The sequence below is a fragment of the Scyliorhinus torazame genome, chromosome X (genome assembly GCF_047496885.1).
Source record: "Scyliorhinus torazame isolate Kashiwa2021f chromosome X, sScyTor2.1, whole genome shotgun sequence".
NCBI lineage: Eukaryota > Metazoa > Chordata > Chondrichthyes > Carcharhiniformes > Scyliorhinidae > Scyliorhinus > Scyliorhinus torazame.
In genome coordinates this window covers 4998664-5022965 of record NC_092738.1, presented here as the reverse complement: position 1 = coordinate 5022965, position 24302 = coordinate 4998664, and the positions used below count along the sequence as shown (strand labels likewise).

General features: G+C 50.9%; 1 protein-coding gene across 3 annotated transcripts in view; it reads left to right on the top strand.

Annotated features, from left to right (window-relative positions):
- Positions 1 to 18128, top strand: part of LOC140405387 (glutaminase kidney isoform, mitochondrial-like) — a 121171-nt gene extending 103043 nt beyond the window's left edge. For all 3 annotated transcript variants that reach the window (XM_072493725.1, XM_072493724.1, XM_072493723.1), the window contains 6 exons: positions 4963 to 5094; positions 6413 to 6505; positions 11622 to 11683; positions 12738 to 12814; positions 16543 to 16606; positions 17780 to 18128. In XM_072493725.1, the coding sequence (XP_072349826.1) occupies positions 4963 to 5094; positions 6413 to 6505; positions 11622 to 11683; positions 12738 to 12814; positions 16543 to 16606; positions 17780 to 17957 (606 nt within the window). In that variant the 3' untranslated portion in view covers positions 17958 to 18128. The remainder of the gene's footprint in view (positions 1 to 4962; positions 5095 to 6412; positions 6506 to 11621; positions 11684 to 12737; positions 12815 to 16542; positions 16607 to 17779) is intronic.
- Positions 18129 to 24302: the final 6174 nt, after the last annotated feature.

The following is a 24302-nucleotide window of genomic DNA, read 5'->3' as shown; positions in this document are numbered from 1 at the left end:
TACTTACTTCAGTGTTCACAAAGGAGAGGGGCCATGTTGTTGAGGAGGATAGTGCGATACAGGCTGGTAGACTGGAGGAGGTAGATATTCGGAAGGAACATGTGTGAGAAATTTTGAGAAGCCCGAGGATAGATAAGTCCCCTGGGCCTGATGGGATATATCCTAGGATTCTTTGGGAGGCGAGGGATGAGATTACAGAGCCTTTGGCTTTGATCTTTATGTCCTCACTGTCTGCAGGAATAGTGCCAGAAGACTGGAGAGAGGAGAATGTTGTCCCCTTGTTCAAGAAAGGGAATAGGTATAACCCTGGGAATTATAGGCCGGTTAGTCTCACTTCGGTCAGAGGTAAATTATTGGAAAGGGTCCTGAGGGATAGGATTTATGACCATTTGGAAAGATGCAGCTTAATCCAGGATAGTCAGCACAGATTTGTGAGGGGTAAGTCTTGCCTCACAAGTTTGATTGTATTCTTTGAGGTAACTAAGAACATAGATGAAGGTAGAGCAGTTGATGTCGTATACATGGATTTTAGTAAGGCGTTTGATAAGGTGCCCCATGGTCGGCTCATGCAGAAAGTAAGGAGGCATGGCATAGAGGGAAATTTGGCCGATTGGATCAGTAACTGGCTATCACATAGAAGACGGAGGGTGGTGGTAGATGGAAAATTTTCAGACTGGAGACCAGTTACCAGCGGTGTACCACAGGGATCAGTGCTGGGTCCTCTGCTATTTGTGATTTTTATCAATGACTTGGAGGAGGGGGCTGAAGGGTGGGTCAGTAAATTTGCTGATGACACCAAGATTGGTGGAGTAGTGGATGAGGTGGAGGGCTGTTGTAGGCGGCAAAGAGACATTGATAGGATGCAGAGCTGGGCCGAAAAATGGCAGATGGAGTTTAACCCTGATAAGTGTGAGGTGATTCATTTTGGTCGGACAAATTTGAATGCGGATTACAGGGTTAACGGCAGGTTTCTGAGGAATGTGGAGGAGCAGAGAGATCTCGGAGTTCATGTCCACTGATCTCTGAAAGTTGCCACCCAAGTGGATAGAGCCGTGAAGAAAGCCTATAGTGTGTTAGCATTAATTAACAGGGGGATTGAGTTTAAGAGCCGTGAGGTTATGCTGCAACTGTACAGGACCTTGGTTAGACCACATTTGGAGTATTGTGTGCTGTTCTGGTCACCTCATTATAGGAAGGATGTGGAAGCATTGGAAAGGGCGCAAAGGAGATTTACCAGGATGCTGCCTGGATTGGAGGGTAGGTCTTATGAGGAAAGGTTGAGGGAGCTAGGGCTTTTCTCATTGGAGCGAAGGAGGATGAGAGGTGACTTAATTGAGGTGTATAAGATGATGAGAGGGATAGATAGAGTGGACGTTCAGTGACTATTTCCTCGGGTGGATGTAGCTGTTACAAGGGGGCATAACAATAAGGTTCGGGGTGGGAGATATAGGAGGGATGTCAGAGGTAGGTTCTTCACTCAGAGAGTGGTTGGGGTGTGGAACGCACTCCCAGCTATGGTAGTGGAGTCGGACACTTTAGGAACTTTCAAGCGGTTATTGGATAGGCATATGGAGTGCACTAGAATGATTGGGAGAAGGTTGATTTAATCTTAGTTTCAGACTAGTTCGGCACAACATCGTGGGCCGAAGGGCCTGTACTGTGCTGGACAGTTCTATGTTCTGTGTAAATAACGGTGCTGAATGCTGAATGGATCGATCCGAGTTGGGGGCAGTACAATTGACCCGAGCACCCCTGGCCTGGGAATCAGCTATCCCGACCCTTTATTCAGCAGTTCCATCTGGAAAGTGTCTTCCATTTAATGACACAATTGTCTGCAAAGGCAGCGAGTGCCCCCACGGTTGAACAGCTTACAGACAATGGTGTAGAGGAAGTGAAGAAAGTAAAGAACATTCAATTATTGTCACACTGAGTGATGATGGAAGGGGGAGAGTTCCAATGCTGCCGCTGTCTCAGAATCCGAACCAGAACTGACCACACACTGCACATCACAAACTCAGCTTGATACTTTTATGAAGTCACAGAGAGTCCGTACCAAGTTGTATCAAAGAAACAGGTTTATTTACAAGGCTATAATACACATCCTTAACGAGGGAGCTTGTACTCCGCAAGGGACGTGGGAAAGATGATCAGTCCCATCCCATCAGTCTCGTGCAGTGGGTTATGACATAGCCACCACCCGCCCAAACCGTGGCAGAGCGAAAGCAACAGGTGCCAACCTGGATCCACCGTGTCACGGAGGGGCCTCAACCGACCAGTTTATTCCTCATCACCAGATTTATGAAGTCACGGAGAGTCCACACCAAGTTCTAGCAAAGAAACATAGGTTTATTTACACAGCTGGGAATTCCCAACAGGGTCTAAGGTTTGGTGCCGAACTGGCTGACCTTATTTACAATATAGCTCGAGTTTCTCCCGTCCCCTTAACGAGCAAGCTCGAACTCCGCAAGGGACACGGGGAAGACTATCATCCACTCTCTAAGTCGTGTGCGGCGGGTTAATGTTTGGGGTTTGGTGGGAGGATGGGATTGTTGTTATTGATATGGGATTGACATTACATTCGTTACTGATTATTGTTTCTTGTTGGGTGTAAATTTGGGAGAAAATGTGAAAAAGGAGAATAAAAATATTTTTTTAAAAAGGAAAGAGCCTCTTGGTTGAAGTAGCAGACAGAAATCAGACAGTGCCTTTAGAACCACACCCCAGAAGCCACCAAAAAGATGGGAAAAACAGAAGGAAAGAACCAATTATTTTATATGGTTAATTTGTTAAAGAGCTACACAGATTGCCGAGCGTGGCACAGAAATAAAAGCATTTCAATGTAAAACAGAAGCCTAAACACCCAACATCTAATGCAACAAAAATAATGATAAAATAGTCTAAAACTATCAAAGGAAACTGGAAACTAGCATTAATATGCATCCTAAAGAAGTCAGATTGGTAGGGGCTGGTTTAGCACAGGGCTAAATCGCTGGATTTTAAAGCAGACCAAGACAGGCCAGCAGCGCGGGTTCAATTCCCGTACCAGCCTCCCCGAACAGGCGCCGGAATGTGGCGACTAGGGGCTTTTCACAGTAACTTCATTTGAAGCCGACTTGTGACAATAAGCGATTTTCATTTCATTTCTCTGTCTGTCCCTCACTCTCTCTCTCTGTCCCTCACTCTCTGTCACTCTCTCTCTCTGTCCCTCACTCTCGCTCTCTCTCTCTCTGTCCCTCACTCTCTCTCTCTGTCCCTCACTCTCTCTCTCTCTCTCTCTGTCTCTCTCTCTGTCCCTCACTCTCTCTCTCTGTCCCTCACTCTCTCTCTCTGTCCCTCACTCTCTCTCTCTCTCTCTCTGTCTCTCTCTCTGTCCCTCACTCTCTCTGTTAGCACAGGGCTAAATCACTGGCTTTGAAAGCAGACCAAGGCAGGCCAGCAGCACGGTTCAATTCCCGTACCAGCCTCCCCGAACAGGCGCCGGAATGTGGCGACTAGGGGCTTTTCACAGTAACTTCATTTGAAGCCTACTTGTGACAATAAGCGATTTTCATTTCATTTCTCTGTCTGTCCTTCACTCTCTCTGTCCCTCACTCTCTCTCTCTCTGTCCCTCACTCTCGCTCACTCTCTCTCTCTCTGTCACACTCTCTCTCTGTCCCTCACTCTTGCTCTCTCTCTCTCTCTGTCCCTCTCTCTCTCTCTCTCTGTCCCTCTCTCTCGCTCTCTCTCTCTCTCTCTCTGTCCCTCACTCTCTCTCTCTGTTAGCACAGGGCTAAATCGCTGGTTTTGAAAGCAGACCAAGACAGGCCAGCAGCACGGTTCAATTCCCGTACCAGCCTCCCCGAACAGGCGCCGGAATGTGGCGACTAGGGGCTTTTCACAGTAACTTCAGTGAAGCCTACTTGTGACAATAAGCCATTTTCATTTCCCAGTCAATTGTTTTTCAAATCATGAGAATCTCTGGCTGATAGAGTCCCCTCACAATCAGGACTGAAGAGCACCATGCCTAAGTCTCTGACCCATACTCGGAGCCAGCTAGATTCTGTGCCATCTATGTTCCTCACAGATGTTCTCCTCACATAACCTCCCATGTTCCAGGCCTGTCCTGAAAGCTTGTAGAACTGCTCCATCTAGTGGTATGCTACAGTTATCATGTGGTAAAAATAATTTGCACACATTTTAAAATCGGTTATAGTTCACGTTGCTGAATTAACTTTGTTGTCTGTTGTGCTACCCTAACTTGTGTAAATTATTTTATATTTTTTTAATTTTATTTTCTTAAATTTAGAGTACCCAATTCATTTTTTCCTAATTAAGGGGCAATTTATCGTGGCCAATCCACCTACCCTGCACATCTTTGGGTTGTGGGGGTGAGACCCACGCAGACACGGGGAGAATGTGCAAACTCCACACGGACAGTGACCCAGAGCCGGGATCGAACCCAGGACCTCGGCGCCGTGAGACAGCCGTGCTAACCACTGTGCCACCGTGCTGCCCAACTTGTGTAAATTATAAAGTCATTTGTCATTTTGAAATGGTTCAGGTTTTTGGGAGAGATTTCAGCGAGTCTGTTTTTTCTCCACTGTTTTTATGTTCATTCACACCAGCCAATTGTTAATTGGACTCTCTCTCCCCTGCAGATCTTGGCTTCAGTAGGAATCTAGTTTCCTTAGTCACTCTCTGGTAGCTTTCACAAATGGCCATTCTTTATGTTACTAACTGAAGCATCAGAGGACACTGGGCCTTATGAGCATCAAGACTCTGGAGCTGAAACGGTTTCTAGCTCCTGATAATCTCGAACAGTTCGCACACGCTGTGGCTTTTCCTGCCCAGTTGAGTAAATCATTTGGTGGGTGACTTGTATGTGACCTTATTATCCAGCCCGAAGATGTGGTCTGAAACATTGCATTGTGGGTTGTCTGTTGACTTTGGTATCCGTCACATGATATTTTGTGTGTCTACAGGTTGGGCTTCCAGCAAAGTCTGGCGTTTCTGGTGGCGTTTTGTTAGTGGTGCCCAATGTGATGGGAATCATGTGTTGGTCTCCTGCCTTGGACAAAGTTGGCAATAGTGTCAGAGGTATCGACTTCTGTGAGGTATGGGATGCCACGAGAATGTGACTCAATCTCTCAACTGGTCACAACCATTAGGCAAAGCAGTACATCTCACATTCAAAAGCAGTCCAACTCAGGAACTACCCCTGGAACATCTGATGAAGTCAGCAATGTTCGTTCTGGAATTGACAAAGATATTTTTTTAATGATCATATTTATAAGAGTTTTCAGGTCCTTTCCCACCTCTTTTGAACATGCCAGCTTATGTTGGAACACAGTTCTTCTGGTGCCTCATCCAAGGAGCCATTCTTTATGCCTTACCCGCAACAAGCGTGTTGAAAGGCAATTCAGCTCCTGGGAGAGAGGAATGTCATCATGCTTGGCCTTCATTTTGTACAATGTCCATACATGCAAATTCCCCAGCAGTTTCTGGTGATCAAGAGCATGGGCGGGATTCTCCGACCCCCCGCCGGGTCGGAGAATCGCCGGGGGCTGGCGTGAATCCCGCCCCCGGCGGTCTCCCTCCACCCCCCCCCCCCCCCCCGGCGGTCCCCCCCCGTCCCCCCCCCCCCCCCCGGCGAGTCTCCGGCCCGCGATGGGGGGAAATCCCGCCGCTGTCAATCCACGCCAGCCGGGGTCCTGGGGGGGCGCGGAGTGGTCTGGCCCCGGGGGGTGCCCCCATGGTGGCCTGGCCCGCGATCGGGGCCCACCGATCCGCGGGCGGGCCTGTGCCATGGGGGCACTCTTTTCCTTCCGCCTTCGCCACGGTCTCCACCATGGCGGAGGCGGAAGAGACCCCCTCCACTGCGCGTGCGCGGGGATTCCGTGAGCGGCCGCTGACGCTCCCGCGCATGCGCCGCCCGGCAATGTCATTTCTGCACCAGCTGGCGAGGCACCAAAGGGCTTTCCCGCCAGCTGGCGGGGCGGAAATCAGTCCGGCGCGGGCCTAACCCCTCAAGGTGAGGGCTCGGCCGCTCAAGATGCGGAGGATTCTGCACCTTTGGGGCGGCGCGATGCCCGACTGATTCGCGCCGTTTTTGGCGCCGGTCGGCGGACATCGCGACGACTTTCGGAGAATCCCGCCCCAGGTTCTGTTTCCCCCTCGAACACGCTTATTGTTGCCGTAGCCAAAAGCTGCAAATGTAGCACTGACTGGAGATCAAATCTGGATACTTCTCGTCTGTATGGCAGTGTCATATGGGGTGGTGCTATTAGCCACGTACATTAAGTGGGTGGGTCTCGTACAGTAACATATAGAAAACAATGATCTCCCTTTCTAGCATTTAAGATTTGGACATTCAGTGAAAGGGGCTTATCCAGTCTGGTTTGCCAGGGAAGTGACTGCTCCTTTATTTTTCAGGAACTGGTTTCGCTGTTCAACTTTCATAACTATGACAACTTGCGGCATTTTGCCAGGAAACTAGATCCACGGAGAAATGGAACTGAAGTCAGGGTAAGGAGTCAATGGGTGTGTGTGGGGGGAATACACCTTGAGCAGCAGTTACTTCAGGCCGTAGTCAGTTAATACACTTTGACCAGCGCTAACCCAGAGCAGGGCTGCTGCACAATTAGTAACAGAAATTAAGAGGAATAAAAATCCTAAAAGATTGCACTGAAATTCAGGCAGCAGGGTGGTGCAGTGGTTAGCACTGCTGCCTCACGGGGCCGAGGTCCCAGGTTCGATCCCGGCTCTGGGTCACTGTCCGTGTGGAGTTTGCACATTCTCCCCGTGTTTGCGTGGGTTTCACCCCCAATGTGCAGGGTAGGTGGATTGGCCACGCTAAATTGGGTGGCACGGTAGCACAGTGGTTAGCACTGTGGCTTCACAGCTCCAGGGTCCCAGGTTCGATTCCCCGCTGGGTCACTGTCTGTGCGGAGTCTGCACGTTCTCCCCGTGTCTGCGTGGGTTTCCTCCGGGTGCTCCGGTTTCCTCCCACAAGCCCCGAAAGACGTGCTGTTAGGTGAATTGGACATTCTGAATTCTCCCTCTGTGACCCGAACAGGCGCCGGAATGTGGCGACTAGGGGCTTTCCCCAGTAACTTCATTGCAGTGTTAATTTAAGCCTACTTGTGACAATAATAAAGATTATAAATTGACCTTAATTGGAAAAAATGAATTGGGTACTCTAAATTTATTTTTCAAAAGTTCCAATGAACGTTTTTTTAAATCTGATCACATGGTCCAATTGTTAAATGATTGTCCAGTTAGCACAGCAATGGAGAGATTCTCCTTTCTGCTCTTTTTGTTCACAGTGCTGCTCTTCCCCTCCCTTTTCTCCATCCGCAATATTACTCTGCTCCCGTCACATCCTGTCAGTCCATGTTGCCTTTAGCTACGCTCACTTCAGCATTCTTTCCTTCCTCACTGCCACTCTGTTGCTGCTTTTCTGCTTCCTGCTGTGGGCAGGAATTTGTGATCTCGAGACAAGAATGCCTGCCCCAGGAAGCAGCAGAAGTCAAGTGACCCAAGCAGCAGCATCAGGGTAGACGCTGGGAGCAGTGCTGTATATACCCACAATTGCAGGCATCACTGTCAGTGTAAAATATGCCTGAAGATGGAAGAGTATTTAAATAGGTGGGTGGAGTCCACCATAGGGTAGGGACAACAGGGAGGAAGATTCTGAATTTGTTCTTACTCTATTCTAACTATCCATTTAAAGAAATCAGAGGAACATTAAATCTTTGGCTTTATCTGCAGAAAGTGCACCCAACTGGAGCTCCTCACAGACCGCATGGTTCGGTTAGAGCAGCAGTTGGATGCACTTAGGAGCATGCAGGTGGCGGAAAGCGTCATAGATCGCAGTTATGTAAATGTGGTCACACCCAAGGTGCAGGCAGAGAAATGGGTGACCACCGGAAAGGGCAGGCAGTCAGTGCAGGAATCCCCTGTGGTTGTCCCCCTCTCGAACAGGTATACCCCTTTGGATACTGTCGGGGGGGATAGCCTATCAGGGGAAAACAGCAGCAGCCAGAGCCGTGGCACCACGGCTGGCTCTGATGTTCAGAAGGGAGGGCCAAAGCGCAGAAGAGCAATAGTAATAGGGGACTCTATAGTCAGGGGCACAGATAGGCGCTTCTGTGGACGTGAAAGAGACTCCAGGATGGTATGTTGCCTCCCTGGTGCCAGGGTCCAGGATGTCTCCGAACGGGTAGCGGGCATCCTGAAGGGGGAGGGCAAAAAGGCAGAGGTCGTTGTACATATTGGTACTAACGACATAGGCAGGAAGGGGCATGAGGTCCTGCAGCAGGAGTTCAGGGAGCTAGGCAGAAAGTTAAAAGACAGGACCTCGAGGGTTGTAATCTCAGGATTACTCCCTGTGCCACGTGCCAGTGAGGCTAGAAATAGTAAGATAGAGCAGCTAAACACGTAGCTAAACAGCTGGTGTAGGAGGGAGGGTTTCCGTTATCTGGACCACTGGGAGCTCTTCCGGGGCAGGTGTGTCCTATATAAGAAGGACGGGTCGCATCTAAACTGGAGAGGCATAAATATCCTGGCCGCGAGGTTTGCTAGTGTCACACGGGAGGGTTTAAACTAGTATGGCAGGGGGGTGGGCACGGGAGCAATAGGTCAGAAGGTGAGAGCATTGAGGGAGAACTAGGGAATAGGGACAGTGTGGCTCTGAGGCAGAGCAGACAGGGAGAAGTTGCTGAACACAGCGGGTCTGGTGGCCTGAAGTGCATATGTTTTAATGCAAGAAGTATTACGGGTAAGGCAGATGAACTTAGAGCTTGGATTAGTACTTGGAACTATGATGTTGTTGCCATTACAGAGACCTGGTTGAGGGAAGGGCAGGATTGGCAGCTAAACGTTCCAGGATTTAGATGTTTCAGGTGGGATAGAGGGGGATGTAAAAGGGGAGGCGGAGCTGCGCTACTGGTTAGGGAGAATATCATAGCTGTACTACGGGAGGACACCTCAGAGGGCAGTGAGGCTATATGGGTAGAGATCAGGAATAAGAAGGGTGCAGTGACAATGTTGGAGGTTTACTACAGGCCTCCCAACAGCCAGCGGGAGATAGAGGAGCAGATAGGTCGACAGATTTTGGAAAAGAGTAAAAACAACAGGGTTGTTGTGATGGGAGACTTCAACTTCCCCAATATTGACTGGGACTCACTTAGTGCCAGGGGCTTAGACGGGGCAGAGTTTGTAAGGAGCATCCAGGAGGTCTTCTTAAAACAATATGTAGACAGTCCAACTAGGGAAGGGGCTGTACTGGACCTGGTATTGGGGAATGAGACCAGCCAGGTGGTAGAAGTTTCAGTAGGGGAGCATTTCGGGAACAGTGACCACAATTCAGTAAGTTTTGAAGTGTTGGTGGACAAGGATAAGAGTGGTCCCAGGGTGAATGTGCTAAATTGGGGGAAGGCTAATTATAACAATATTAGGCAGGAACTGAAGAACCTAGATTGGGGGCGGATGTTTGAGGGTAAATCAACATCTGACATGTGGGAGGCTCTCAAGTGTCAGTTTAAAGGAATTCAGGACCGGCATGTTCCTGTGAGGAAGAAGGATAAATACAGCAATTTTCGGGAACCTTGGATAGCGAGAGATATTGTAGGACTCGTCAAAAAGAAAAAGGAGGCATTTGTCAGGGCTAAAAGGCTGGGAACAGACGAAGCCTGTGTGGAATATAAGGAAAGTAGGAAGGAACTTAAGCAAGGAGTCAGGAGGGCTAGAAGGGGTCACGAAAAGTCATTGGCAAATAGGGTTAAGGAAAATCCCAAGGCTTTTTACACGTACATAAAAAGCAAGAGGGTAGCCAGGGAAAGGGTTGGCCCACTGAAGGATAGGCAAGGGAATCTATGTGTGGAGCCAGAGGAAATGGGCGAGGTACTAAATGAACACTTGGCATCAGTATTCACCAATGAGAAGGAATTGGTAGATGTTGAGTCTGGAGAAGGGTGTGTAGATAGCCTGGGTCACATTGAGATCCAAAAAGACGAGGTGTTGGGTTTCTTGAAAAATATTAAGGTAGATAAGTCCCCAGGGCCTGATGGGATATACCCCAGAATACTGAAGAGGCTCGAGAGGAAATTGCTGAGGCCTTGACAGAAATCTTTGGATCCTCACTGTCTTCAGGTGATGTCCCGGAGGACTGGAGAATAGCCAATGTTGTTCCTCTGTTTAAGAAGGGTAGCAAGAATAATCCAGGGAACTACAGGCCGGTGAGCCTTACGTCAGTGGTAGGGAAATTACTGGAGAGAATTCTTTGAGACAGGGTCTACTCCCATTTGGAAGCAAATGGATGTATTAGTGATAGGCAGCATGGTTTTGTAAAGGGGAGTTCGTGTCTCACTAACTTGATAAGAGTTATTCGAAGAGGTCACAAAGATGATTGATGCAGGTAGGGCAGTGGATGGTGTCTATATGGACTTCAGTAAGGCATTTGACAAGGTCCCTCATGGTAGACTAGTACAAAAGGTGAAGTCACACGAGATCAGGGGTGAGCTGGCAAGGTGGATACAGAACTGGCTAGGTCATAGAAGGCAGAGAGTAGCAATGGAAGGATGCTTTTCTAATTGGAGGGCTGTGACCTGTGGTGTTCCGCAGGGATCAGTGCTGGGACCTTTGCTGTTTGTAATATATATAAATGATTTGGAGGAAAATGTAACTGGTCTGATTAGTAAGTTTGCAGACGACACAAAGGTTAGTGGAATTGCGGATAGCGATGAGGACTGTCAGAGGATACAGCAGGATTTAGATTGTTTGGAGACTTGGGCGGAGAGATGGCAGATGGAGTTTAATCCGGACATATGTGAGGTTTGGAAGGTCTAATGCAGGTAGAGAATATACATTGAATGGTAGAACCCTCAAGAGTATTGAAAATCCGAGAGATCTAGGTGTACAGGTCACTGAAAGGGGCAACACAGGTGGAGAAGGTAGTCAAGAAGGCATATGGCATGCTTGCCTTCATTGGCCGGGGCGTTGAGTATAAGAATTGGCAAGTCATGTTGCAGCTGTATAGAACCTTAGTTAGGCCACACTTGGAGTATAGTGTTCAATTCTGGTCGCCACACTACCAGAAGGATGTGGAGGCTTTAGAGAGGGTGCAGAAGAGATTTACCAGAATGTTGCCTGGTATGGAGGGCATTAGCTATGAGAGGCTGAATAAACTCGGTTTGTTCTCACTGGAACGACGGAGGTTGAGGGGCGACCTGATAGAGGTCTACAAAATTATGAGGGGCATAGACAGAGTGGATAGTCAGAGGCTTTTCCCCAGGGTAGAGGGGTCAATTACTAGGGGGCATAAGTTTAAGGTGCGAGGGACAAGGTTTAGAGTAGATGTACGAGGCAAGTTTTTTTACACAGAGGGTAGTGGGTGCCTGGAACTCGCTGCCGGAGGAGGTGGTGGAAGCAGGGACGATAGTGACATTTAAGGGGCATTTTGACAAATACATGAATAGGATGGGAATAGAGGGATACGGACCCAGGAAGTGTAGAAGATTGTAGTTTAGTCGGGCAGCATGGTCGGCACGGGCTTGGAGGGGCGAAGGGCCTGTTCCTGTGCTGTACTTTTCTTTGTTCTTTGTTCTTTAATAAGCAAATGTTATGTTATTCATCGTACCAGGAGGAGTCAGTGGTGAATTTGCTCTTTGCTGCCTACAGTGGGGACATAGCCGCACTGCGGAGGTAAGGACTGGTTTGTGTGCAATGGTAAAATAGAATAACTAATAGCTAATCTACTACAATCTGCCCTATTTCTCCCTCTTCCCCCCCCCCCCCTACAGAGGTTGAATTTCACCCCCCCCCCCCCTTGTTACGATTTTGCATATTTGTATTCCCTCTGTCACTCCACCATCCTACTTGCGGTCAATAAGGCAGGAGGAATCTGGAAATCCTCCACTCAGTTGGTACAAGGCGTGTTTAATGGGATTAACTGAATGTGTGTGCCAATTGGAGGTAAAATATTACAGGCCTGAGTTTAAGAAAACACTAAGTCAGTCCTAGCTGCGACAAATCCCTCCCTCAAGCCACATCCTGAACAAGATGGTGGGTAATATCTTTTCAAATTTAACGGCCATTTTGGAAAGACTGTTCCACATATCCTCCTCCTGCCTGACCACAGTTAAACCCCATCAGCACAGTCAAGATGAGAAATTCGCCACTTGGTGAACAGTGCGTGTTGCCTCAATGCTTCCATCTCTCACAAGATGGAGAGCTTGGGCAGCACGGTAGCACTGTGGCTTCACAGCGCCAGGGTCCCAGGTTCGATTCCCCGCTGGGTCACTGTCTGTGCGGAGTCTGCACATCCTCCCCGTGTGTGCGTGGGTTTCCTCCGGGTGCTCCGGTTTCCTCCCACAGTCCAAAGATGTGCAGGTTAGGTGGATTGGCTATGCTAAATTGTCCTTCGTGTCCTAAAAGGTTAGGAGGGGTTACTGGGTTACGGTGGAAGTGAGGGCTTAAGTGGGTCGGTGCAGACAATGGGCCGAATGGCCTCCTTCTGCCCTGTATGTTCTATGTTCTCAGTGTGCAATGTTAGTGTTATATTTAATGCCTCAGTTACATTCATCTTCATTGCAACAGCAACTTTATGTATGTACCTTTAACATAATAAAATGTCCCAAAGTGCTTAATTACAGCATCAATAAAAACATTTCTGACATCAAGCCACACAAGAAGCATTCAGGTCAGAGGTATTTGTGACCAGTGTGTGGGCTGACTGGGGTGTCCTTTACTTTCCCAGATTTGCACTCTCTGCTATGGACATGGAACAGAAAGACTATGATTCACGTACACCACTACACATAGCTGCAGCTGAAGGTATGGATGACGTTTCCAGCTATTAAACTAGCAGCATGTCCTCCAATTTCCACTATATTTAGCAGTTTCTCTCCTTGCCCTCCCCATGGTGATGTCCAGAGGCGACCAGCTTGAATCCTACCAATGGCACACTGTAGCCACCCATTGGAAGGAGGCATAACAGCCAACTGTACTGACTCTCCTTTTAAGAAAAATTTAGAGTATCCAATTCATTTTTTTCCAATTAAGGGGCAATTTAACGTGACCTGTCCTAACCTGCACATTTTTGGGTTGTGGGTGCGAAACCCACGCAGACACGGGGAGAATGTGCAAACTCCACACGGACAGTGACCCAGAGCCTGGATCGAACCCGGGTCCTCAGCGCTGTGAGGCAGCAGTGCTAACCACTGCACCGCCGTGCTGCCCTCTCCTGCTGTTCTGTTGTTCACCACAGTGAAAGTACCTGTTCTATCACACCATGTCAGCAATTCTGGAACCAATTCCTGCCCTCCTGACCAATCTATGCCAGCATGTCAGAGCTGGCACCACTGACCGTCTGGAGCAAAACCATTTCAAGAGGCAATATTGGTTTGTTTCCAAAGTTTGGATAGAATGTCAGATCTCAATTGTTCAGGTACAGTGATGTGCCCTCCCATCTCAATGCCCAATTTTCTGGCCTCTCTTTCTGAAGGCTTGGGTCTTACAGGTGCCAGCTGTCCGACACACATCCAGGTGACCAATCTTCAGTTAGTTATTCACCCATGGGAAGGGGTGAAGCAAAAACTACAGCCAAGCCTGATTCAGCTATACCCTATTGATGTACACACAGACACTTTGTAGCAAGGCACGTTGGATCGTGATCAAGAGCAAGAACTGCTCATTTGAACCACCCTAGCCATGGGCAGCACGGTAGCATTGTGGATAGCACAATTGCTTCACAGCTCCAGGGTCCCAGGTTCGAGTCCGGCTTGGGTCACTGTCTGTGCGGAGTCTGCACATCCTCCCCGTGTGTGCGTGGGTTTCCTCCGGGTGCTCCGGTTTCCTCCCACAGTCCAAAGATGTGCAGGTTAGGTGGATTGGCCTTGATAAATTGTCCTTAGTGTCCAAAATTGCCCTTAGTGTTGGGTGGGGTTATGGGGATAGGGTGGAGGTGTGGGCTTGGGTGGGGTGCTCTTTCCGGGAGCCGGTGCAGACTCGATGGGCTGAATGGCCTCCTTCTGCACTGTAAATTCTATGATCTATGGGGTCCAAAGGCCAATTGGTGATACCCTGGTGAGAGATTGAAACGTGAACCTTCCTGGTCTGCATGGCTCTATGCCAGTCGTTCTCAACCCAGGGTTCATGGAGCCCGAGCGACCTGTTGTTGTGATGATGTTGGTCGGGCATATGGTATTGGCCATTATTTTGATTTCCTGTAACTGGACAAGTGGCACAGCCAAGAACTCGCACACCAGGGCCAAATGGAACTCGATCCCGATAAGTGCGAGGTGAGTCACTTATGCAGAACAAGGCAAATGATTACATGATAAACGGCAAGACCTTGGGAAGTACAGAGGAACCTTGGTATGCACGTACACTGGGCAGGTAGATACAGCGGTTCAGGCATATTGTTACGACACCCTGGGCTAGTGCATGGTCAATCCCAGCCCCATGTTCCCGGGAGTCCCAACACAAGTGAATTAGCCAATAATTCTTATAAAAATACCCAAACTCTTTGACACTTGGCTGCCCAATAAGCAGTCACCAGGTTTGTAAATGTGAACACGATTACTGTTTATTTATAACAAGAGCTATAATGTAATATGCAGCAAATTCAACAGGTAACGATTAGCTAATACCCAATACCCACCTTACCTTGTCTCCCACCCTCTATATAGACACACACGACAGATAAACACAGAGGGGTGGAAAAGGGTAAAAAAAACGGGTAAAAAACATAAGTGGAGATAAGGAAGAGTCTTTGTTTCAGATGATGGTCTTCAGCACACTTCTTCACAGCAAGTTTGCAGATTAAAGTCTTTGGTTTACAGTCGATAATTCATTCAGGATTTCTGTAGCTTAGAAATGCATTACTCACCTTATTTCGGTTCAAACTTTGCTTTCAGTTCGAGGTTTATCTTTAGGCTTCTGGAGGTTCAAGAATGCAACACCCACAGGCTTTCTGGAGCGAGAGAGAGAGAGAGAGAGCGAGACACACAGCCCTCACAGTAGCTGCTGGATTCTTTCGCCGTGCTGCCAGAATCAAAACTGAAACCAAACTAAAACTTTGAGACTCTGAAAAGCATCCCAGTGGAATAGAATCCAATCACCATCAGTTACCTGGCAGGGCTCAGCCTTTTGGACTAATTCATTGATCATCAGCCAATCTATCAAACCGAGTCTCGACCAATCTCTCACATCTCCATTTTAAACCACCGCAGCCCCCTGGATTATTTTCCTGGAGTTAAAGATACAGGCTGCTTGCCTTAAAGACACACGTCCCTTAATAATCCATGGATCAAAAATGTAACGGCCAAAATAAACGAAAGGGGAAATAACGGAATAAACAGGGAATAACTAGGAAGAACCCTTACAACATGGTATATTTGCCTTTATTAGCCGAGGCAGAGGGTTTAAGAGCAGGGAGGTTATGCTGGGACTGTATAAAACATTGGCCAGGTCACAGCTAGAGTATTGTGTGCAGTTCTGGAATCCACATTACAGGAGGGATGTGCTAGCCACTGGAAAGGGTGCAGAAATTTACCCGGATGTTGCCTGGGCTGGAGAGTTTTCGCTATGAGGAGAGATTGGATAGACTGGGGTTGTTTTCCTTGGAGCAGAGGAGTCGGAGGGGGGACAGGATTGTATAAAATTATGAGGGGCAGTGACAGAGTAGACAGGAAGAAACGTTACCCCTTGGTGGAGGGCTCAATGACCAGGGGGCACAGATTTGAGGTGAGGGGCAGGAGGTTTAGAGGGGGATGCGAGGAAAAGTTTTTTTCACCCAGAGGGTGGGGGACTCTGGAACCCGCTGCCTGAGAGGGGGGTGGAGGCAGAGACCCTCAGAACATTGGGGAAGTATTTAGATGAGCAGTTGCGATCCCAGGGCAGACACGGCTCTGGGCCCAGTGCTGGGAAATGGGATTGGAATAGTTAGGTGGCTGTTTTTGACCAGACGGGATGGGCCGAAGGGCCTTTTCCGTGCTGTGGACTTCTATCCCTGTGAGCTGAGGCAGGACGGAAGGAAGAGCAGGGAGTTGCTGTGCGATGAAGCAATCAAGGTTGCTTAACCTTTCAGTTGAAGGAACCTTTCACAGCACTGTTCCACCACCAACCTCGGGCGGGATTCTCTGACCCCCCCGCCGGGCCGGAGTATCGCCGGGGGGGGGGGGCAGCGTGAATCCCGCCCCGTCGCCGGCTGCCCGATTCTCCGGCGCCGGTTTTTCGGTGGGGGCGGGAATCGCGCCGGTCGGGGGCCGTTGGCAGCGTCCACCCCGGCAATTCTCCGGCCCACGATGGGCCGAGTGCCCCCCCCCCCGTTTTCGGCCGGCGTAAAATACACCAGGTCCGTACCGGCGGGACGTGGCTCTGCAGACGGCCTGCGGAGTCCTGGGGGGGCGGGGGGGGGGGGCACGGTGGCCTGGCCTGCGATCGGGGCCCACCGATCCACGGGTGGGCCGGTGCTAACCCAAGTTCCAGAGGTGCAAAAATAGGTCTTCCCTGACTCTACTGCTTTGAACTCCTTTAAATTTTCATTCCATTTTATGCAGGTCATGTGGAAGTGGTCAGTTTCCTTCTCGACGGCTGCCGTGTAAATCCCTTCTGCAAGGACAGGTGGGTAAGAAACCTCAGAAGCTGAGGAAGATCCAAATGAGGTTTGAACAGTACTTGCTCTTCAGTCTAGGTTCAACAACACATTTTCCCACTCCCACTTTACAGTCTACCGCCATAGAGATGGAGATCTTCTAGTTATTTGAAGTTTTTTTTTCTTCAACTGTATTTGGGGTTTATTAACTTGGAATTCTCCCTACCTCCCCGGGGGGGGGGGGATCTGGCAGGAGCCAAAAAAAGCCAGAAACCCTCCACACCCCAGTGTCTATCTGGCCAGCACCGTGCTGGGGATCCATGCAGCCTTCGCAACAAAGATCCAACGTTCAACCAGGGGTGGAGTGGGAGGGTCTGGTGTTCTGGGGGCCTGATGGAGATAATGGGACAGGCAGAGGGGCAAGTTGGTGGATGAAGATGACAAATAATGGAAGGCAGAGGGAAGACGGATGCGAGGTGAGCTGGACCCTGACAAGGCTGCACAAAGAGCTCACAAACAAGGCAGTCTCGCATGCGAGGGGCTCAGGGGAGGCTGTTAGCCTCTGGCTTGCTGCCTGGTGCACGGTCTGGTAACAACAGCTGGGCTGAAGAGCGATAGGAGAGTGCTGGACTGGTATTTAAATATTTTGTCAGGACCTTCGAACCCGTCAGGTGAGGCTGGGTGGACAAGTCAGCTGCCGGCCTGACAGGAAGTAGGGAGGGGAACTTGCCCCTGTGTAATTACATCCAGCGCACATCTCACTATTCTGGGAAAATAGGAGGAAAGCCCCAAAATGGGGTTGGCACCGGGCACCAAACGGAGCGCGATGCTCCCGCCCTGCTGCAGTTGACAATCTGGTTCACACCCTCACTGGGCAAGATAAGCATATGTAATCAGCATTTAAATATGCTCAGACTGTTTGAAGCCGGAGTCACTCCGCTCCCTGCATTCTGCCCCCTGCCGGCGCAGCGGGGTCGGGGGAGAAAGAGAAGCGTGCAGAGGAAATGACCAAAGTGTGGGAGAATTGAGGGGGAACTCATGGTCGAACACCCAGTACAATTTGCACTGGTTTTCCCCACTCAAAATGACATCTTTGGGGAGAATTCCGCTCCAATTGAAATTGCTGGTATCTCAATGCGTAGATAACTTGCAACCGCAGTAAGTTTTGATTTGTCTTCAAATATTCTTTCACCTTTCCACAGATGGGGTAATACACCACTGGATGATGCAATTCACTTCAATCATCACCACGTTGCAAAGCTGCTAAGAAACTACCAGATGTCTTACTCCCTTCCAGAGAGTGACAGTGAGGGTGCAGCTGATGAAAATACAGGAGAGAGTGGCGATCGACCACCAATTTCACTGGTCACAAAATGCTGAAATTCAGTCCTGGTTCCCATGCCTGTGATGTCGGTGTCTAGTTCTGCAACGGCAGTACGTTGCCTTGCTATAATGGCAAGAACTAAATGTTGTAGTTTCACAATCCAACTTGCCTTACTGCAAAGTAGTCTCAAATCAATATTTACACCAATAAAAACACCATTTTGATTAGCTGGGTGGTTGACTATCAGAAACCACAATGATAAGAGTCGAAACCAAGAGTCCGCCACAATTGTATCGAAACCAAACTGCTGACAAATCCACATTAAAAAAATTCCCCAACACGCCAAAACAAATCAGAAAAACTATATCGACAAAAAAAACCCTCAAGACATTAAAACAAAACAAAAAGAGGCAGCAAGTTAAGAGGCAAGGACACAAGATTAAAAACATTACACTGGTTTTCCTGAATCTCCCCTACCCTGTGGATTTAACAAAAAAGATTCCCATGTAACTTATACGGCAGCTATATTGAGTGGAACATAATCTTGAATCTGATGAATTATTGTTGGCCCTACTTTCCTCACCCGTTTCCCAGATCACTGGGTTCCTTTAGATCCCAACAATCGCAGTCTTAACTCTGCCAGATTACACAGAGGCCTGAGAGAGAGAGAGAGAGAGAGAGTGCAACAATAGCCAAACAAAAAATGTGCAAGGTTGCCACCACCAGAAGAGAGGCAGCTGAGGGTTGACCGGATAGTGGTCTTGAAAAGGGTTTGATAAACTGGATAGTGTTCCCATTTACATGGACGAGCATGGGGCGGGCGGTGGGGGCGGGCGGTGGGGGAAGAGCAGCCTCAGCATCTACCCTGCCAAACTCTTAATAATTTCAGACATTTCAATGGGAATGTCTCCCTGATTCTGCAGTCTCGCCACATTAACTGAAGTCCCCTCATCACTGGTACCATTCTGCTAAATCTCTTCTGTATCCTATCAAAGGCCTTGATGTCACTTGCTTTTGTACTGTAGCCGTGTTAAAAAAGCCAACAATCCTAAATGTTTTTCATTTGTATACAAAAAATTTTTTCAAAATAATTTTTATTAAGGTTTTCATAAAATATCAATAACAAAATGAAAAAGGAACCCAACAGGGTTAAGTACAAAACATGGTCTAGAAAAGCAACCCCCCCTACCCCCCTGTACATAAACAATAAATTAACATGAACACCCCGACTTAACACAACTGGTCTATACACTCCCTCAGACCCTCCAGCGTAAATAACAAAAACAGAAATAAAATAACCCCCCCCACCCCGCGTTGCTGCTGCCGCCAGTGACCAATGTCTACCGTTCTGCCAGGAAGTCCAAGAACGGTTGCCACCGCCTAAAGAACCCTTGTACCGACCCTCTCAAGGCGAATTTCACCCTCTCCAATTTAATGAGCCCCGCCATATCGCTGATCCAGGATTCCACACTTGGGGGCCTCGCATCCTTCCACTGAAGGAGAATCCTTCACCGGGCTACCAGGGACGCAAAGGCCAGAATTCCAGCCTCTTTCGCCTCCTGCACTCCCAGCTCCTCTGCCACCCCAAACCCCCAGCCCGGTTTGACCCTGGATCCTACCACCCTCGACACAGTCCTCGCTACGCCCTTCCAAAATTCCTCCAGCGCTGGGCATGCCCAGAACATATGGGTGTGATTTGCTGGGCTCCCTGAGCACATAACACACCTGTCCTCACCCCCAAAAATCCGGCTCATCCTTGTCCCGGTCATGTGTGCCCTGTGCAGCACCTTAAACTGTATGAGGCTGAGCCTCGCGCACGAGGAGGAAGAGTTCACCCTCCCTAGGGCATCTGCCCACGTCCCCTCTTCGATCTCCTCTCCCAACTCCTCCTCCCACTTACCATTCAACTCCACCACCGAGGCCTCCTCCTCCTCCTCCTGCATCACCCCGAAAACCCTCCACCTGCTCTCCCTGGGGCGAACCGGTGGTTCCCCCGTATTGGGGTCCACGCCGAGGCCCCAACTTCCCCCCTATGCCGCCTCCACTGCCCCCAAATTTTGAGGGCAGCCGCCACCACTGGGCTCGTGGTATACCTCCTTGGAGGGAGCGGCAGCGGCGCCGTTGCCAGCGCCCCTAGACTTGTACCCACACAGGACGCCGTCTCCAGCCTCTTCCATGCAGCCCCCACCCCCTCCATCACCCACTTGCGTACCATTGTCACATTGGCAGCCCAGTAGTACCCACAGAGGTTGGGCAGCGCCAGTCCCCCCCCCTATCTCTACTCCGCTCCAGGAACACCCTTCTCACCCTCAGAGTCCCTCGCGCCCACACAAACCCCATTATACTCCTGTTAACCCGCCTAAAATAACCCGCCTAAAAAAAGCCTTTGAGATAAACACGGGGAGGCACTGGAACAGGAACAAAAACCTTGGGATCACCGTCATTTTGATTGACTGCACCCTACCCGCCAGGGACAGCGGCAACGCGTCCCACCTCTTAAACTCCTCCTCCATTTGCTCCACCAGCCTTGTAAAGTTAAGCCTATGCAGGGCCCCCCAGCTCCTGGCCACCTGGATCCCCAAATGCCTGAAGCTCCTCTCTGCCCTTTTTAGTGGGAGCTCGCCAATCCCCCTCTCCTGGTCCCCTGGGTGAACCACGAACAGCTCGCTCTTCACCATGTTGAGCTTGTACCCCGAATTCCCCAAGGATCCTCATTACCTCTGGCATTCCTCCCACCGGGTCCGCCACATACAGCAGCAAGTCGTCCGCATAAAGCGACACCCTGTGCTCCTCCCCACCCCGCACCAACCCCCTCCAGTTCCTCGACTCTCTCAGTGCCATAGCCAGGGGTTCAATCGCCAGTGCGAAGAGCAGGGGGGACAGGGGACACCCCTGTCTCGTCCCTCGGTGCAACCGAAAGTACTCGGACCTCCTCCCCGTCTGGTCTTCATGGATGATCTGCGGCACACAATCCTCAATCCTCGTGGCTAAGACCTTCACCAGCACCTTGGCATCTACATTTAGCAAGGAAATCGGCCTGTAAGACCCACATTGCAGGGGATCCTTGTCCCGCTTCAGGATCAAGGAGATGAGTGCCCGGGACATCGTCGGGGGTAAAGCCCCCCCCTCCCTTGCCTCATTGAAGGTCCTAACTAACAGCGGGCCCAACAGGTCCATATATTTTTTATAGAACTCGACCGGGAAACCGTCCGGCCCCGGTGCCTTCCCCGCCTGCATGCTTCCTATCCCTTTGATCAGCTCCTCCAGCCCAATCGGGGCCCCCAGTCCCGCCACCAGTCCCTCTTCCAACTTTGGAAACCTCAATTGGTCCAGGAAGCGGCCCATCCCTCCCTCCTCCCGTGGGGGCTCGGATCGGTACAATTCCTCGTAAAAGTCCCTGAAGACCCCATTGATGCCAACCCCACTCCGCACCACACTCCCTCCCCTGTCCTTAACTCCCCCGATCTCCCTAGCTGCATCCCGCTTCCGAAGCTGATGCGCCAGCATCCAGCTTGCCTTTTCCCCATACTCGTAGACCGCCCCCTGGGCCTTCCTCCACTGCACCTCCGCCTTCCTGGTGGTCACCAGGTCGAATTCGGCCTGGAGGCTGCGCCTCTTCCTCAAGAATCCTTCCTCAGGTTCTTCCGCATACCTCCTGTCTACCCTCACCATCTCCCCCACCAGCCTCTCCCTCTCCTTATAGGCCTTAATGGAGATCAGCTCTCCCCTCACCACCGCCTTCAGTGCCTCCCATACCATCCCCACTCGGACCTCCCCGTTATCGTCGGTCTCCAAGTACCTCTCTATACTTCCTCGGACCCGCTCGCTCACCTCCTCGTCCGCCAACAGCCCCACCTCCAAGCGCCACAACAGGCGCTGGTCCCTCTCCTCCCCCATCTCCAAGTCCACCCAGTGCAGGGCGTGGTCCGAAATGTCTATTGCTGAATACTCGGTATCCTCTACTCTTGCTATCAGCGCCCTACTCAAAATGAAAAAGTCGATCCGGGAATAGGCTTTATGGACATGATAAGAATGAAAATTCCCTCGCCCCGGCCTTGCAAATCTCCAAGGTTCCACCCCTCCCATCTGGTCCATAAATCCCCTCAACACTCTAGCCGCCGCCGGCTTCCTACCCGTCCTAGACCTGGAGCGATCCAGTGCCGGATCCAACACCGTGTTAAAGTCTCCCCCCATTATCAGGCCCCCCACTTCCAAGTCTGGGATCCGACCCAACATACGCCGCATAAAACCCGCATTGTCCCAGTTCGGAGCATACACATTGACCAGTACCACCCTCTCTCCCTGCAACTTACCACTTACCATTATGTACCTACCGCCATTATCTGCCACAATGCTCGACGCCTCGAACGACACCTTCTTTCCCACCAAGATCGCCACCCCTCGATTTTTGGCTTCCAGCCCCGAGTGAAACACCTGACCTACCCACCCTTTCCTCAGTCTTACCTGGTCTGCCACCTTCAGGTGTGTCTCCTGGAGCATAACCACATCCGCCTTGAGCCCCTTCAGGTGCGCGAACACGCGGGCCCGCTTAACCGGCCCATTCAGTCCCCTTACATTCCAGGTTATCAGCCGGATCAGGGGGCTACCCGCCCCCCTCCCCCGCCGACTAGCCATAACCCCTCCTCAGTCGCCCGCACCCCACACCCGGCCCGTTCCCCACGGCGGCATATCCCCGTCTCGACCCCCCCCCCCCATTCGCTCCAGCTCCCCCTTGACCATAGCAGCAGCAACTAGATTCTCTCCTTCCCCCCCCCCCCCCCAGCTGATTTACTCCCCCCATTGCACTTCCGCAAGTCAGCTGACTCCTGCTGACCCCGGCCACTCCCGCCTCTCCTTCGACTCCTCCCATTGTGACACACCCTCCTCTCCCATGCCCCATCCATAGGCTCTCCCCCTCCCCCTTCCATTCTCAGCACGGGAAACAACCCTCGCTTCCCCGCCCCGCCCCCTCCAGTCTTCAGCGCGGGAAAAAGCCCGCGCTTTCCACCTACCCAGCCCCGCCACCCCTGACGCAGCTCCTTTTACAGGCCCAGTCCCCTCACCCCCAAATCGGGCCTCCCCCTCCCCCGCGGGGCCCCATCTCACCGCCGGCCACCACCCCTGTTCCGTTTACCTACCCCCCTCCAAGAGCCCCCCCGACCAACTCAACCAAAACAGTGCCCAACCCGCCCCAACCACCCGAAAGAGGAAAACACAGAGAAAAAGAAACCAGGAGCAAAGCAAAGGCCCCCCCCCGCCTCAAAAAAAATTAACATATCAACTGCAGTCCCCAATCTCCCATCCCGACCCTCAGTTTGTGTCCAACTTCGCGGCCTGAACAAAGGCCCACACCTCCTCCGGAGACTCAAAATAATGGTGCCGGTCCTTGTAGGTGACCCACAGTCGCGCCGGCTGCAACATGCCAAACTTCACCCCCTTCCTGTGCAGCACCGCCTTCGCCTGGTTATACCCGGCCCTCCTCTTCACCACCTCCGCACTCCAGTCCTGATATATCCGAACCTCCGCGTTCTCCCACCTGCTGCTCCTCTCCTTCTTGGCCCACCTGAGCACACACTCCCGATCAGCGAACCGATGGAACCGCACCAGCACCGCCCGCGGAGGCTCGTTAGCCTTGGGCCTCCTCGCCAGCACTCTATGGGCCCCTTCCAGCTCCAGGGGCCCCTGGAAGGACCCCGCTCCCATCAGTGAGTTCAACATGGTGACCACATAGGCCCCCACGTCCGGCCCCTCCAGCCCCTCCGGGAGGCCCAGAATCCGCACATTCTTCCGCCTCGACCGATTCTCCATCTCCTCGAACCGCTCCTGCCATTTCTTGTGGAGCGCCTAGTGCACCGCCACCTTTACCGCAAGGCCTAAGATCTCGTCCTTGTTGTCGGAGATCTTTTGTCGAGCCTCCCGGATCGCCACCCCCTGGGCCGTCTGTGTCTCCAGCAGCTCATCAATAGAGGCCTTCATCGGCTCTAGCAGGTCCGTTTTAATCTCTCTGAAGCAGCGCTGGATACCCTCCTGTTGCTCCTCCGCCCACTGCCTCCACGCTGCCTGGTCTCCGCCCGCCGCCATTTTGTTCTTCTTCCCTCGCACCTTCTTCGGGTCCACCACCACCTTTTTAGTCGCCCCGCTCCGAGTAGAAGCCATATACTGACGGGGAGCTATTATTAACTCCTTCCCACACCGGGAAACGTCGAAAAAGTGCCGTTGGGGGCCCTGAAAAGAGCCCAAAAGTCTGTTTTTGCGGGAGCCGCCGAATGTGCAACTTAGCTGCGCATAGCCGCAACCGGAAGTCTGTTCCGATTGTATACATACACCCCAAGCTTGCTCACAGTTCTTGAACCCCTTTAAAATTGTACATGGGTAATGCAATAATTATGGAGAGCTTTAGT